This window comes from Penicillium griseofulvum (genome assembly GCF_001561935.1).
Source record: "Penicillium griseofulvum strain PG3 chromosome Unknown contig_6, whole genome shotgun sequence".
NCBI classification, from domain to species: domain Eukaryota; kingdom Fungi; phylum Ascomycota; class Eurotiomycetes; order Eurotiales; family Aspergillaceae; genus Penicillium; species Penicillium griseofulvum.
In genome coordinates, this window is record NW_024467419.1 from 158,650 (window position 1) to 171,189 (window position 12,540).

General features: G+C 45.7%; 3 protein-coding genes across 3 annotated transcripts; 1 reads left to right on the forward strand and 2 right to left on the reverse strand.

Annotated features, from left to right (window-relative positions):
- Positions 1 to 2,529: 2,529 nt before the first annotated feature.
- On the forward strand, positions 2,530 to 3,528 carry PGRI_072050 (uncharacterized protein; the record flags this gene model as incomplete). The annotated part of the gene is made up of 1 exon (XM_040794919.1): positions 2,530 to 3,528. The coding sequence occupies one exon, from the start codon at positions 2,530 to 2,532 to the stop codon at positions 3,526 to 3,528; it is 999 nt and encodes a 332-aa protein (XP_040652596.1).
- An 869-nt stretch (positions 3,529 to 4,397) lies between these two features.
- On the reverse strand, positions 4,398 to 5,852 carry PGRI_072060 (uncharacterized protein; the record flags this gene model as incomplete). Its single annotated transcript, XM_040794920.1, has 2 exons — positions 4,398 to 5,426; positions 5,487 to 5,852. 2 exons carry the CDS (start codon positions 5,850 to 5,852, stop codon positions 4,398 to 4,400), a joined length of 1,395 nt encoding a protein of 464 aa, XP_040652597.1.
- A 3,386-nt stretch (positions 5,853 to 9,238) lies between these two features.
- PGRI_072070 (Hsp70 family protein) lies at positions 9,239 to 11,491 on the reverse strand (the record flags this gene model as incomplete). Its single annotated transcript, XM_040794921.1, has 4 exons — positions 9,239 to 11,028; positions 11,143 to 11,208; positions 11,276 to 11,396; positions 11,465 to 11,491. 4 exons carry the CDS (start codon positions 11,489 to 11,491, stop codon positions 9,239 to 9,241), a joined length of 2,004 nt encoding a protein of 667 aa, XP_040652598.1.
- Positions 11,492 to 12,540: the final 1,049 nt, after the last annotated feature.

A 12,540-nucleotide genomic window follows, 5' to 3' on the forward strand; every position in this document is an offset into this window, starting at 1 on the left:
GTTCACCTCATTAAATGCACCACGCTAGTCTTCCCAAGGTCCCTAACGCCCTTGACTGGTGTCCGCTCAACTAAGGGCTGACATTATCAATGCGGCAGCCGATCCTCCTAGTTTCACAACCCTTATTTGCCTAATATATTCTAACTAGCACTCGTACTAAATACATGAAGCCTAGTAGGTCTTCCTAGGAGCCCCTAGACCTGTCGTGCTACTATCAAGTGACTGGTGAGACACAAATAATATGTCCTAGGAGCTCAAGTGCTAGTAGCCCTCTGCGATAATTGTAGCTGTTAATGCTAAAAGTCAATGCATGTAAAGAGCCACAGTCCCGTTAGATGGCTAAGCGTCCTCGTTATTCAGCTTCGACCCTAGCTCACGAGTCAGGCTACCTCGCCAGCATTAATTCATCCAATTTAACCGTATTCAGTCTTTGTGGTAGATATCCGGCCTCTTGCCTCCATTGAAGATCAGGGTGCATAAATTTTCCTGTTCTCTTCATTAATCTATTGACTATCTCTGATAATGAAGCAACTACTTTCGATGCCAGCTAGTAAGACGCCGTGATATTAGAGACTGCGGCGGCTATATCTGCTTAACGTATTTCACATGCGAGTGGTCCACACAAGCGAGTGGTCCACGCCAAAACACATAGTAAAAACGATAAACTTGTCACTTTTATCTCGACAACCAATGTATTTATTTGGTCTTTCTACTTGCTGATAGTAATCGATAAGAGCTTTTAGTATCATATATCAATTTTAGATGAATCAAGACTTTGTGTTTCCTATGGTTTCGAAAATTACTAAAAAATACACTGTCAAATCCTACATATATATATGTCTTAATCACTACTTTATCAAATTTCCTAAAACTCTACAAAGCACCTAGTTATTATATAAAAAGCATTAGGCTGTAAGGAAAAGTTCATATACATGACCGTTGTTGCAATATCATATTGTAATTTATCGCTTTTACTATGTGTTTTGGCGTGGGCCACTCGCTTGTGAAATACGTTATACAGTGAGCTGACGTACCTATTGATTCTAGTTGATCCCACCGGATTCTGTAGACAAGGCTCCTCGTTGGTGACTATGGCAACCCTCTAGCGTATCCGCGAAGATACCTAGTTCCAACCAGGATCTACAATCTTACTAGAATGGAACCATAAAATTGTAAAGAATTTAGAGCTGGTAAAGAATAACAGTGACATACTGGTCAAACAATCAAGGCAATTTGAGTTTCATTTAGAGAGCGCTTGAATCCCAGAACCTGAGACAAGCAACATTCGACCGATTCCCACGCTAGAACATCTGATCCTCGTATGGGTAAATGGGGTACAATGTAGACCAGCTCCGTCATATCCTCTCTATTCTAAGCCAAAAAGCCAAAAGTATTGTTTTTCTCGGAAAATTCTTAATATCTTTGACAACAATATACAATCCGCAAGGGCCTTCTCTCAATGGCTAAAAACTAGAAGTTGGTATTTCTGGAATCCTGGTTTGGCCATACTCCTACCAATAATACTAGCATCTAGAAGCCCCTGGGCTCGGTTAATGGCAATTTTCACTGTGTTTGTCCTCAATCTCTCAGCAGTGATGTTTACTTATTCCCCACACGGACAATCCTGTTGTGTAGATCTTGCCTTTATTTTCTATCCGAGTTTTTGCTACCTCTTAGCTCTTTGTCCAAATGTAACGACAAAACAGGGTTGCAAATGTCTCCTTCGCCCCTCTCCTTGCCTTTCCTTCCATATGTGGTATCACAGTTACAACCTTGGAATGCTAGCTCTGGAAGGGTTTTGTTCTTATCCTATAGTCTAAAGATTACTGGATTCAAGAGATATAAGCATCAAGATATTGGCGGGGAATAACACTGCAAATAGATGAAACTGGTAGGGTACGGACGACGTTATAATGCCCGCAATACAGGTACCGGGAATGCTAGTTAGGGCTTTTTTAGGTAGTACTGTCAGATCCATTCTTTGAAATTTATACTTTCAAATTAAATACCTAATAAGGATACCAATCTAAACAGTCGAATGGGAATTTGATGTTCATCAAGAAAGTAGATCTACAGGCGAGGACTTGATCGGGAAAAGATAATTTTTCTTCGGCCCAATGGTGCAAGTAATACATCAAAACAAAGTAAAACAGTATAACCACCTAGGTTATCAAATGCCTTGAGTAGGCAACCTGCCAAGCACAATATCGGACATTTGGAGTTTTATATGCTGCTCATTCTTAAGGCCCTAAGAATAACTCGATATTCCGATCTTGGAACATACTTCCGACTGTGTTGATTAGTGCAAAGATCAACAAGCTCCACATACCGATCCCTTCAGTTTAGATGCATGCGTACTTGCTAGTAAATATATACTATATATATATATATAACTACACAAGCTATCCACCTTCATGCCATCATAGTAACTCGACAACTGATTTGTTTCTCATTCTACATTTTGTTTCTTTTTCCTTTTTCTTCTTCTATATTGATTATCATCAACTTAATAGTAATCTTAACTCTACTATGCGATCTTTCGCCAATTTTGCCGCTCTCTCGGCCATCCTGCTGCAGGTAGTCCCTGCCCTTGCAGCTCCCGCCCCGGGTGGTGCTAGGGGTGGTGGTGATGAGTGGAGCAATGATGGATTCTGGGCAGGCGCAGGCCACAAAGGCGACGTCGACCTCGGCAATGAAAACACTGGCCATGGTCCTGGAGGCCATGGCGGGTTCGACAACACCCACTGCGGCAATCACATCAAAGATCTTGGCAATATCCAAGCGACGATCACTGCCACAGTGACCGTTACTACCGATAATGACCACAATGGCTCAGCTACTGTCACTCAAACGATCAGTGCCTGCACATCGACTGTCACTACCACTACCGGCAACAATGGCGGTGGATCGACCGTCACGAAGACAGATACCCTGATCTCGACGATTAGCAGGTGCACCGCCACGACCACTGCCCTCACCACTGTTACAACAAATGGTCCCACTGTAACTGTCACAACCAACGGCCCAGTCTCAACCACAACCGAAACCATTGGCGCTATCACCGTCACCGATCCCGGAGTGACCGAAACGCAGACAGTCACCCAGACCATCACCGACACAACCACCTTCACTGAGAACCAGGTCGTGACGGAGTTCTCCACCGTGACAACCACAAACACTTTTACCCTCGAGGTTACTACCACTGTGACTTCGGATGATTGTAACAACACTGGCAACCCCAACCCCTCTGGCTCCCTTGACTATGGAACCTGCTCGGACCCGACTATCAAATGGGAGTACGGTCTTGATGGCCGCACGGAGTGGGCGTTTACGACCAACAATCAGAAAGACTTCCCCTTCGGCTCGTCCCCAACTGTTGGTGCCCCAACCGACCTGATTTGCAACCGTCTGCGCAGCCCTTGTAATGCTCCCCAGGCTACGATTGACCAGTGTTATGCGGCGGAGAGGGCAGTGGCGAATTTGACTGGAGAGGAGGCTGTGAATGTTTGGAACTCCATGATGACCTAATTTTCTTTTCGGAGTACATATTAATTATGGGTGACAAGACTTGGACTTGCAAAGTACAGAATTATCCCGTCCTACCATATCCCACCATATCCTACTAATTATGGGAGACAAAACTTGGACCTGCAAAGTACAAAATTATCCCGTTCTACCATATCCTACCATATCCCACGTTAACAAGTAACGCGCCGGAGCCCGGTATAGCTGTTTTGAATTGACTTCATTTAGAAAGGCCTTGTGACATAGATCACACATGAAACTAACTCAGATCAAAACAACTCATGGCCACTTCGAAGGTCCACAAATTCCTGAAGAGACAAGAATATGGGGACATCAAGGGAGTTGGCTAATGGGGGCTAATCAAGGAATCCGGCCTTTCAATTGCCTTCAAGACGGGTGGCATGGATGGATAGAATTGAAGATCACTAAGCATACACCAAGGCCCCTCGGGCCCGGCCTGGCTCTGGATGGATGTCACTGCCCAATTCATCCTATTAAGCAAAATCAGCAGGTGCACTGGTGATTCCAGCCTCGGCCACTCTCCGAGGTCAGGACTGGCCTTAGGAGTAATTCCCCTGTGATGTTAAGTACTCAGTGAGGAAGATCTTGAGCGCCCTCATAAAGCGGAGGAACCCCGATCCAGGAATTCACGACCTAAAATTCGGTATATAAACATATCTATAACAAGGATCCACGCTCGAAAACAGCAATTTGAAGATACAGCAAAAAAATCTAATAGTAACATGATGCAATTGATTATCATATCGAGAGAGCCCTGATACCCATAGACGCTCAAGAAAGAATTATGTAGGTGTATATATGTATTGCCGGCGGATATCGACATTGAAGATAAACATTACTCCGCATGGTCACTAAGGCTCGGCGTTTTCTTTTTCCGCAGCTGGCGGCGAGAATTCGTACTTGCGCTTGGATGGCACAGACGACTCGGTTGGTGTAGGGGATGGACCCTGGATACCCGATTCTGATGGTGGGAGGGTCGCCAGCACCTCTCTGGAATCTGTTTCCGGGGTGCGGTCGATAATAGACGAGATAGACTGCTTGGTTGATCCGTTGACTGCGTGTTTGGGAGGTGTTGCCGCGGAGTCGACGGGAGTGCCCTCGGCGTCGGGCATGAACCGATCTAGAACTTCGGTTTTGACTCGGTAGGAGCCCTCGAGCTCGCCTTCGGACTCGGAGTCCATCTCATCGTAGTTTTGATCGCCGTCGTGGTCCATGGGGTTAGAACCCAGCGGGCTTCCTTCTGTTGAGGCCCGGTGGTTGTTCATGACTGGTGGGAGGGGAGAGTTCGGGTCGTAGACTACACCACAAACTTCAAGGGCGCGGGACTGGCTGCCCAGTGTGCGGTCTTTGTGTTTCTTGGTGAGATGGCACATGAAGCCGTGGAGAGTGACGAAGTCGGATTTCCCGCAGCCGTGGATCGGGCAGGTGAGATATACTAGACTTCCGTCAGAGGGTCGCTTCCACAATGCTCGGCCTGATGGGTCATGAGCTGCGGGTCGACCGTGACGTTCCCCCCATGCCTCTACATTTTTGATGGTGTATTTTTGCTTGCGGCGGATGGAGCCCGCGCTGTGTATTGAGTCATGGGAAAGCATTGGGTGTTGATGCTGAGATGGTGGTGGAGGTGGAGGAGCTTGATGATGAGGCTGAGCGTGCATATGAGGTGGCGGCATTGAGGGTGGTGCCTGAGATGAAGGTGGAAGAGGTGCTTGACGGGGCTCCGGGGGGCTCTGTTGCTTGAAGAAAGCCAATGTTGTTGCTGCACTGGTTTCTGATAATCGGCGAGGTGGTGTGGGCCGTAGAGGCGGCGAGTCGCTCGCGGCATTGAGTCCTAGGCCCATGGACTCTCTCTTTAACTTCTTGCGTTGTCTTCGGAGATCCTATTGAAGCTTGTTTTAGAATTCTAACTCCTCAACCTGGTACCAAAATTTTCGGCTTACCTCCTCCTCTGCCTCGGCTCGCTCGGTCATTGATCGAAATTCCTCATCTTCATGCTTGCGCATTGCCAGAATACGACTACGGGTTGCATTCCGAGCCATTTCATCATGCTCTAGCTGCCGGAGTCGAGCTTCAATATGTTCCAAAGTAGCTGGACTGTGTACTGGTGGTACTCCTTGGTGATGTTCATGCATTGGCGGTGCAAAATGACGGAAATGGTGGCTCTGTACCATCTGCTCCGGAGGTGGCATTTGGTGTGGAGGTGGATTGGGATTCATGGCAATGGGATGATAGCGAGGAAGATTGACGAGATGACCGGGTATACCACTATCGGGGCCAGGGTGATGCACCGGCGGTGCAGTTGTCATTATGGATGTGCTAGAAGTTATACAAGAACCCTCCAAAAGCTGAAGAGAGTATGAAGAAGTCAAGGGAAAGGAAAGGAAAAAGAAGAAAAATAGAAAACAGGATGAGACAAGGATCGAAAGGGAAGACCCATCTCCGATCTATGGGTCGACGGTTTGGAAAGGATTGACATTCAGACCTCTAAGTATAATCTTTAATAAAATAGTAAAATAGTAAAATAGTAAAATAATGCAAAAAAAAAAAAATGTGAAATAAACTAAAATAATTTAATAATTTAATATAATATAATAATAGAAAATAAGAAATGACTCTTCCACTAGCGCGACCCTTCTGCACCCCCGTTATCTTGAAAATTCCCCTAACGGCGTAAGGGGATCTCAGGGGATCTTAAGGATCTCATGGCTCTCAGGGGATCTCGATTGTAGTATTGAAATATGAGAAATAGAATATAGGAACATCAAAAAACATGAAAATTATATGTACATGTTTACATGTTTACAATTGTTCCAAGGTTGTATATACAATGGTTTTTTATTTTCCTCCAAAACAAGAAAAGACAACTCATCCATGGAATTGGCTCGACGCTAGTATAATAAACAAATCAGCGTCATCCATGGATAGCCCTAAATGTTCATTTCCTTTGGATCAAAATGGAGCCTAATATAACGGACCAATGATCGGCATCTCCATACAAATTTGGAAGTCACTTGACATCTTCAGGGGAATGACAAGTCCAATTACTGATTTTAAAATATTAAGGGACAAGTTTCAATTCTGAAATTTAGCTCCTTTTTTTTAACCAAATTAGAAAAAAAATACCTTATTAATAGTCGGTTTATGTATCTAACAATTGAAAAGCTAAACATCAAAAGCCTCGAATCAGAGCTTCCATGATTGAATTTTCCATCTCCTAGCTAATTATCCAATAATAAGCAACAGATCTACTATTGCCAAGGGTCTGCTCATTCTGGAGATTATGTAATACAGTGTTCCTGAGAAGTTCCATGGTAGCCATAGAAGCGGGAAGAATCAAATGTCAACACATCTGATATCCCACACCTTTACTCTCCACATATTGTCTGGTGGCATAAATCTATTTGATTTTGTACTATCTTCTAATCTGTACGGAGTACTCCGTACTCCGTACTTACTCCATTATTAGATCCCAAGTCTATATAATTTTATTTTCAAAGGATTAGAAATCAAGGAAAAAGTCAACCCTACCCCAAAACTGTAACTAGAATATGGGTCTTATACTCCGTATTGATTCTCTCCGACTTATTTTCTTAGAGGGATGGGGCTGCAACAAACGCCAGGGCTTAGCTTGTAAAGGCAAGTAATGACAAAAAGGGAAAAGTTCAGCAAGAGAGGGAAAATAAATAAATAAATACACATGTCAACAAAGTGGAGAAATGGAAATAATCATTCGTACTAGGGGGCACGCTAAGGCAGATGGTCTCACACCAGAAGTGATCGACGAAGGGAGAATTTATGGCGTTTTGAAAATTTTCTACATTGAACCCGGGATTTAATTTAAGAATCGTCTTACACTTTGAATATCCAATCTATTATACAAATTTAGATACTCCGTACCAAATCTTTCTATTTCAAATGTTCTTTACAAGCCCATAATCTTATTAGAAATAATTATTTACATTGCGAAAAGACCCACTGTGGCAGCCCAACTGGTGTGTACAACGATGATTTGCTGCAGGGAAAACCTGCACAGTTGCCTCTGTTCGAGTCCAGATTGGCCTAATAGTAAGAAGTTGCTTTTCTCGTGTTTTAATATACGGCCAAAATCTTGTTTTCTCCCTTGGAAACATGTATCAAGGACAATTGTAAGATCATGCATTCCGGTCAAGGGGACACAAGGGACACAATACAATCTTGCAGAAACCTAACCCTTTTACTATGAATATTGTAGTCCTTTCCCCCTTCTCATACCTTCAACTCTATCCCTTCTCAACTGAATTCTATTCACTACCATTGAACTAGCCTTGATTCTCAGTGGATAATGCAAGGATGAGGAGGCAATAGTCTCGATTGGTCCAGTTCAAACCTTGTACGAAGTGGAGGTGCAGACCCCAGAATTAAATCAATAGATTGCTATAGCCATGCAGTTCCAGGTCACTGGCTCAACGTGTGCTCTGGGTGACTAAGGGTTAAACCCCATCAATTAGGAGCTTCTGGCCTATCATTGTTGTCATTACTCCAGATATTTGACTTTGCGGTGGACATGATTCTGTAAGTCCAGTAATATGCTTCTGATTAAACGCGTTTAAATGTATGTTGTACTCCGGATTCCGTATTCCGGGAATAAAAGCCACTGTCACCACTTATGTACATCGTAATCATAGTTGGCTTGGCCACTATTGCCTTCATTGGTTGCTATATCCCTGGTTATATGTGGAAAAAGCGTCTGGACGATTGATGCGTTTTAGATCGTTTATATATATCGCTTCTAGCTTCAACACAGAGGATGCAGCAAAATATAGGGGTGTTATTCTAGATATAACGCCCTTTATATCGTCTGTAACTGAGTCGGATATACTCTGTAGAGCCTGACGTCAAGGAGGCCACATAAGCAGGCGAATGAATATTCTCATTACTATTATGATTAGCCAATACTAAAGAGTGTATTGTTATCCCATACAACATATGCAGAGTGTATATGGGAACGGTTCACATGCTGCAAAGTGAGAAAGCGCATCATATTGCAGTGAAGCAGTGTGGTGTTTGCCTCTGTGCTATGAATTTGGATTGGCCGGTATCATGTACATATGTACCTACATCCATGGATGTATGTACATCTAGAGCTAAGAAGCTGACAGGCCGGAAGCAACTACGACTGCATCCGTGAGCTAGCAGATTTCAACTGCCCCGGGTGTCACCACAAGATCGGCGAAAAGTATATGTACATTTACACACATGATAACGTTGATACTAAATCTTATAGTTGCGAGTTGGAAATAATTGTGAAGCGAGAGGAGAATTGTCCGATTTCTATTGTAACATGCCCATGAAAGCCAAAGCCTACCACATCCTTTTTTGTGGCCCCCCTGCCGTAATGTCATTAAATACAATTGTAGACAATCCCGGCATGATCACTTCCAGGCAATTAACCCGAACAGTGGCACGAGGGCAGAAGAGAAAAGAATATAGGATCATACATGGGTGTGGTAGTTGAACACCGATACACCGGAAAACGCAAAGGGGTAAAAAAAGGGCTTTGAAAGTATGTGTACAGGTAAATGCGAAGAAAGGAGATGCAAAATCAGGGAGTCTCTGAACACAAAGGAAAAAGAAAAAACATAAGGAAATTGATAAAAAAAATACAGGAACCAATTACGGTTCAGGTGTGGCAGTTACAAAAGAGAAAAAGCATTTACTGCTTGGTCTCACCCTGCTGCTCACCACCCTGCTGCTGCTGTTGCTGCTGCTCGTTGTTGGCCTTGTGCATCTTGTCGAAGAGGGTCAAGCTGGCAGTCTGGAGATCGTCGACCTTCTCCTTAAGCTCCTCAGCAGTGGTGGTGCTCTCGCCAGACTGGCTCTTGACAACGAACTCACGGAGAGTAGCAATCTTCTCCTTGATAGTCTCAGCCTCAGCCTTGTCAAGACGATCCTCGAAGTCCTTGAGGGCCTTCTCGGTGTCGTTCAGGACGCTGTCAGCGCGGTTGGCAGCCTCAATGGCGGCCTTGCGCTCCTTATCAGTCTCGGCGTACTTCTCGGACTCCTCAACCATGGACTGGATCTCAGCATCGGAAAGACCGGAGCCGGAGGCAATGGTGATGGACTGGTCCTTGTTGGTGGACTTGTCCTTGGCGTTGACGTGGACGATGGAGTCAGCGTCAATATCGAAGGTGACCTCGATCTGGGGAACACCGCGGTGAGCGGGGGGAATGCCAACAAGCTGGAAGTTACCGAGCATCTTGTTGTCACGGACGAGCTCACGCTCACCCTGGTAGACCTTGATCTCGACAGCGGTCTGCATGTCAGCAGCAGTGGAGAAGGTCTGGGACTTCTTGGTGGGGATAGTAGTGTTGCGGTTGATCAGACGAGTGAAGACACCGCCGAGGGTCTCGATACCGAGGGAAAGAGGAGTGACATCGAGCAGGAGAACATCAGTGACCTCACCAGCCAGGACGGCACCCTGAATAGCGGCACCGATAGCAACAGCCTCATCAGGGTTGACGGACTTGGAGGGCTCACGGCCGAAGATGGACTTGACGGACTCAGTGACCTTGGGCATACGGGTCATACCACCGACCAGGATGACATCCTGGATGTCGCCAGACTGGAGGTTGGCGTCCTTCAGGGCCTTGCGGACGGGCTCAGTGGTGCGGGAGATAAGGGGGTCAACCAGAGCCTCAAGCTGAGCACGAGTCATCTTCTGGGTGATGTGCAAAGCGCCGCTGGCGCCAGCAGTGATGAAGGGAAGACTGATCTCAGTCTGGAGGGAAGAGGACAGCTCGATCTTGGCCTTCTCGGCGGCCTCACGGATACGCTGGATGGCCATACGGTCGCCGGTAAGGTCGACACCGGTCTCCTTCTTGAACTCAGCAACGATGTTGCGGACGAGGTGAATATCGAAATCCTCACCACCAAGGTGAGTGTCACCGTTGGTAGACTTGACCTCGAAGACACCCTTCTGGATCTCGAGGACAGAGATATCGAAGGTACCACCACCGAGATCGTAGACAGCGACGACACGGTCAGCCTCCTTCTCCATACCGTAGGCAAGAGCAGCAGCGGTAGGCTCGTTCACGACACGGAGAACGTTCAGGCCGGCAATCTGACCAGCATCCTTGGTAGCCTGACGCTGAGAGTCGTTGAAGTAGGCGGGCACGGTAACAACGGCGTTCTTAACGGGCTTGCCGAGGTAGGCCTCGGCGGTCTCCTTCATCTTGTTGAGGACGAAGCCACCAACCTGGGAAGGAGAGTACTTCTGGCCGCGGGCCTCAACCCAGGCGTCACCGTTGGTGTGCTGGACGATCTTGTAGGGAACCTCCTTAATGTCACGCTGAACCTCAACGTCGGTGTACTTGCGACCAATCAGACGCTTGGTAGCGAACAGGGTGTTCTCGGGGTTGACAACGGCCTGACGCTTAGCGGCAATACCGACCAGGCGCTCGCCATCCTGGGCGAAACCAACAATGGAGGGAGTAGTGCGAGCACCTATTGAAAGATCGAGTTAATTTTCAATCCCATTTGATCCATCAGACCGTGGAAGCCTCCTAGATTCGAGCTTGACCACTTGTCCGCAGGAGTCGAAATTTTTTCCTAACGTACCTTCGGCGTTCTCAATAATCTTAGCGGCCTTGCCTTCCATAACAGCGACGGCAGAGTTGGTGGTACCTAGAATGAATCATGTTAGAATACTATTTGGATTAAAAGTCAAGTTCCATCTTGCATCAGTACTTACCGAGATCAATACCGATGACCTGGCCCTTTACCTTCTCCTCACCACCCTCTGTAGAGTTCCATCTCCGGAATGAGGCGGGGAGTCTGGAGGCAGGAGTGCGAGCAAAAGCAGCGCGCGGGAGCTGTGAGAAACTTGAGTCAGTGACGTGCGACGCGTAGAATTTTTTCGGGGGAAAAAGGTAGAGCTTACAGCGCGAGTAATTGTGCGAGGAAGCATTGTGATAAATTAATTAATAAAAGAGAAAAAAAAGATACTCCAACGACTCAATCGTGAAGCAAAAAGACAGAAGAAGGGGTTGAAGAGATGGAGATGGAGAGATGGAATCGAAAAGAAGGGGAAAAGGAAATAGAAATTGCACGGAGAGCTTCGGCCCGTCGAACTTGGTAGAACCACGGGATTTGACCAATCAGGACGGGAGAGCCAGAGTTGCCGCCGACAGCCTCCTAGGTAACCGAGCTCACCGCCTTGTGAGGGTATACATTGGAAGATGATATAGATATACTGAATTGCGATAGATTTTTCAATCTGCTGGCATGTATTCAGATATATGGGGATAATTTAGACAAATAGAGGAGTTCAAACTACATATTTCACACGTAGTAAGTAATAAGGTGGCAGTTCAATGGCATATCATTCCGATGTGGCAAAAGACTCACAACCTTAGCTCCGAGCTACTCCCGAGACCCATATATACGATCTGGTGTTATATATGATAATATTGTACAAAGTGTAAAAGAGCTGTCGCAATAAGCATTTCTTCCTCATAGCAGTTGCGACGATCGTGTATCTCCAGTGGGTGAACCAGTCATACTCTCAACATGTCGTGTGACCTGGTCGGTAAACTCCCCTTCGCTGTTGATTTGGCTGAACCTGAGACAAAATTGAGAATAGTCCTAGAAGACAGCCTGGATCTAGATGGTTAATGACAATCCATGTACTTCGGGAGGGGAAACAACGCCTGGTCCAGATCGTTGGGACTCAGCATTTGACCGCATTTGACCGCACGAACTGGGACTTGGCGAGTATCATTATGGAATATATGGAATAATATATAGAATATATAGAATATATAGAATATATAGAATATATAGAATATATAGAATATATAGAATATATAGAATATATAGAATCCAGAATCTAAAAATAAAAAAAGATTCCCAAATACACAGTGTAGTGCATCATAATGAATGATCATGGCCGGTTCCGGGGTGACAGTCAAACCGCATTAGTTGGAATTTACAGTTCCCCGGCTTTTTGTCCCAGTC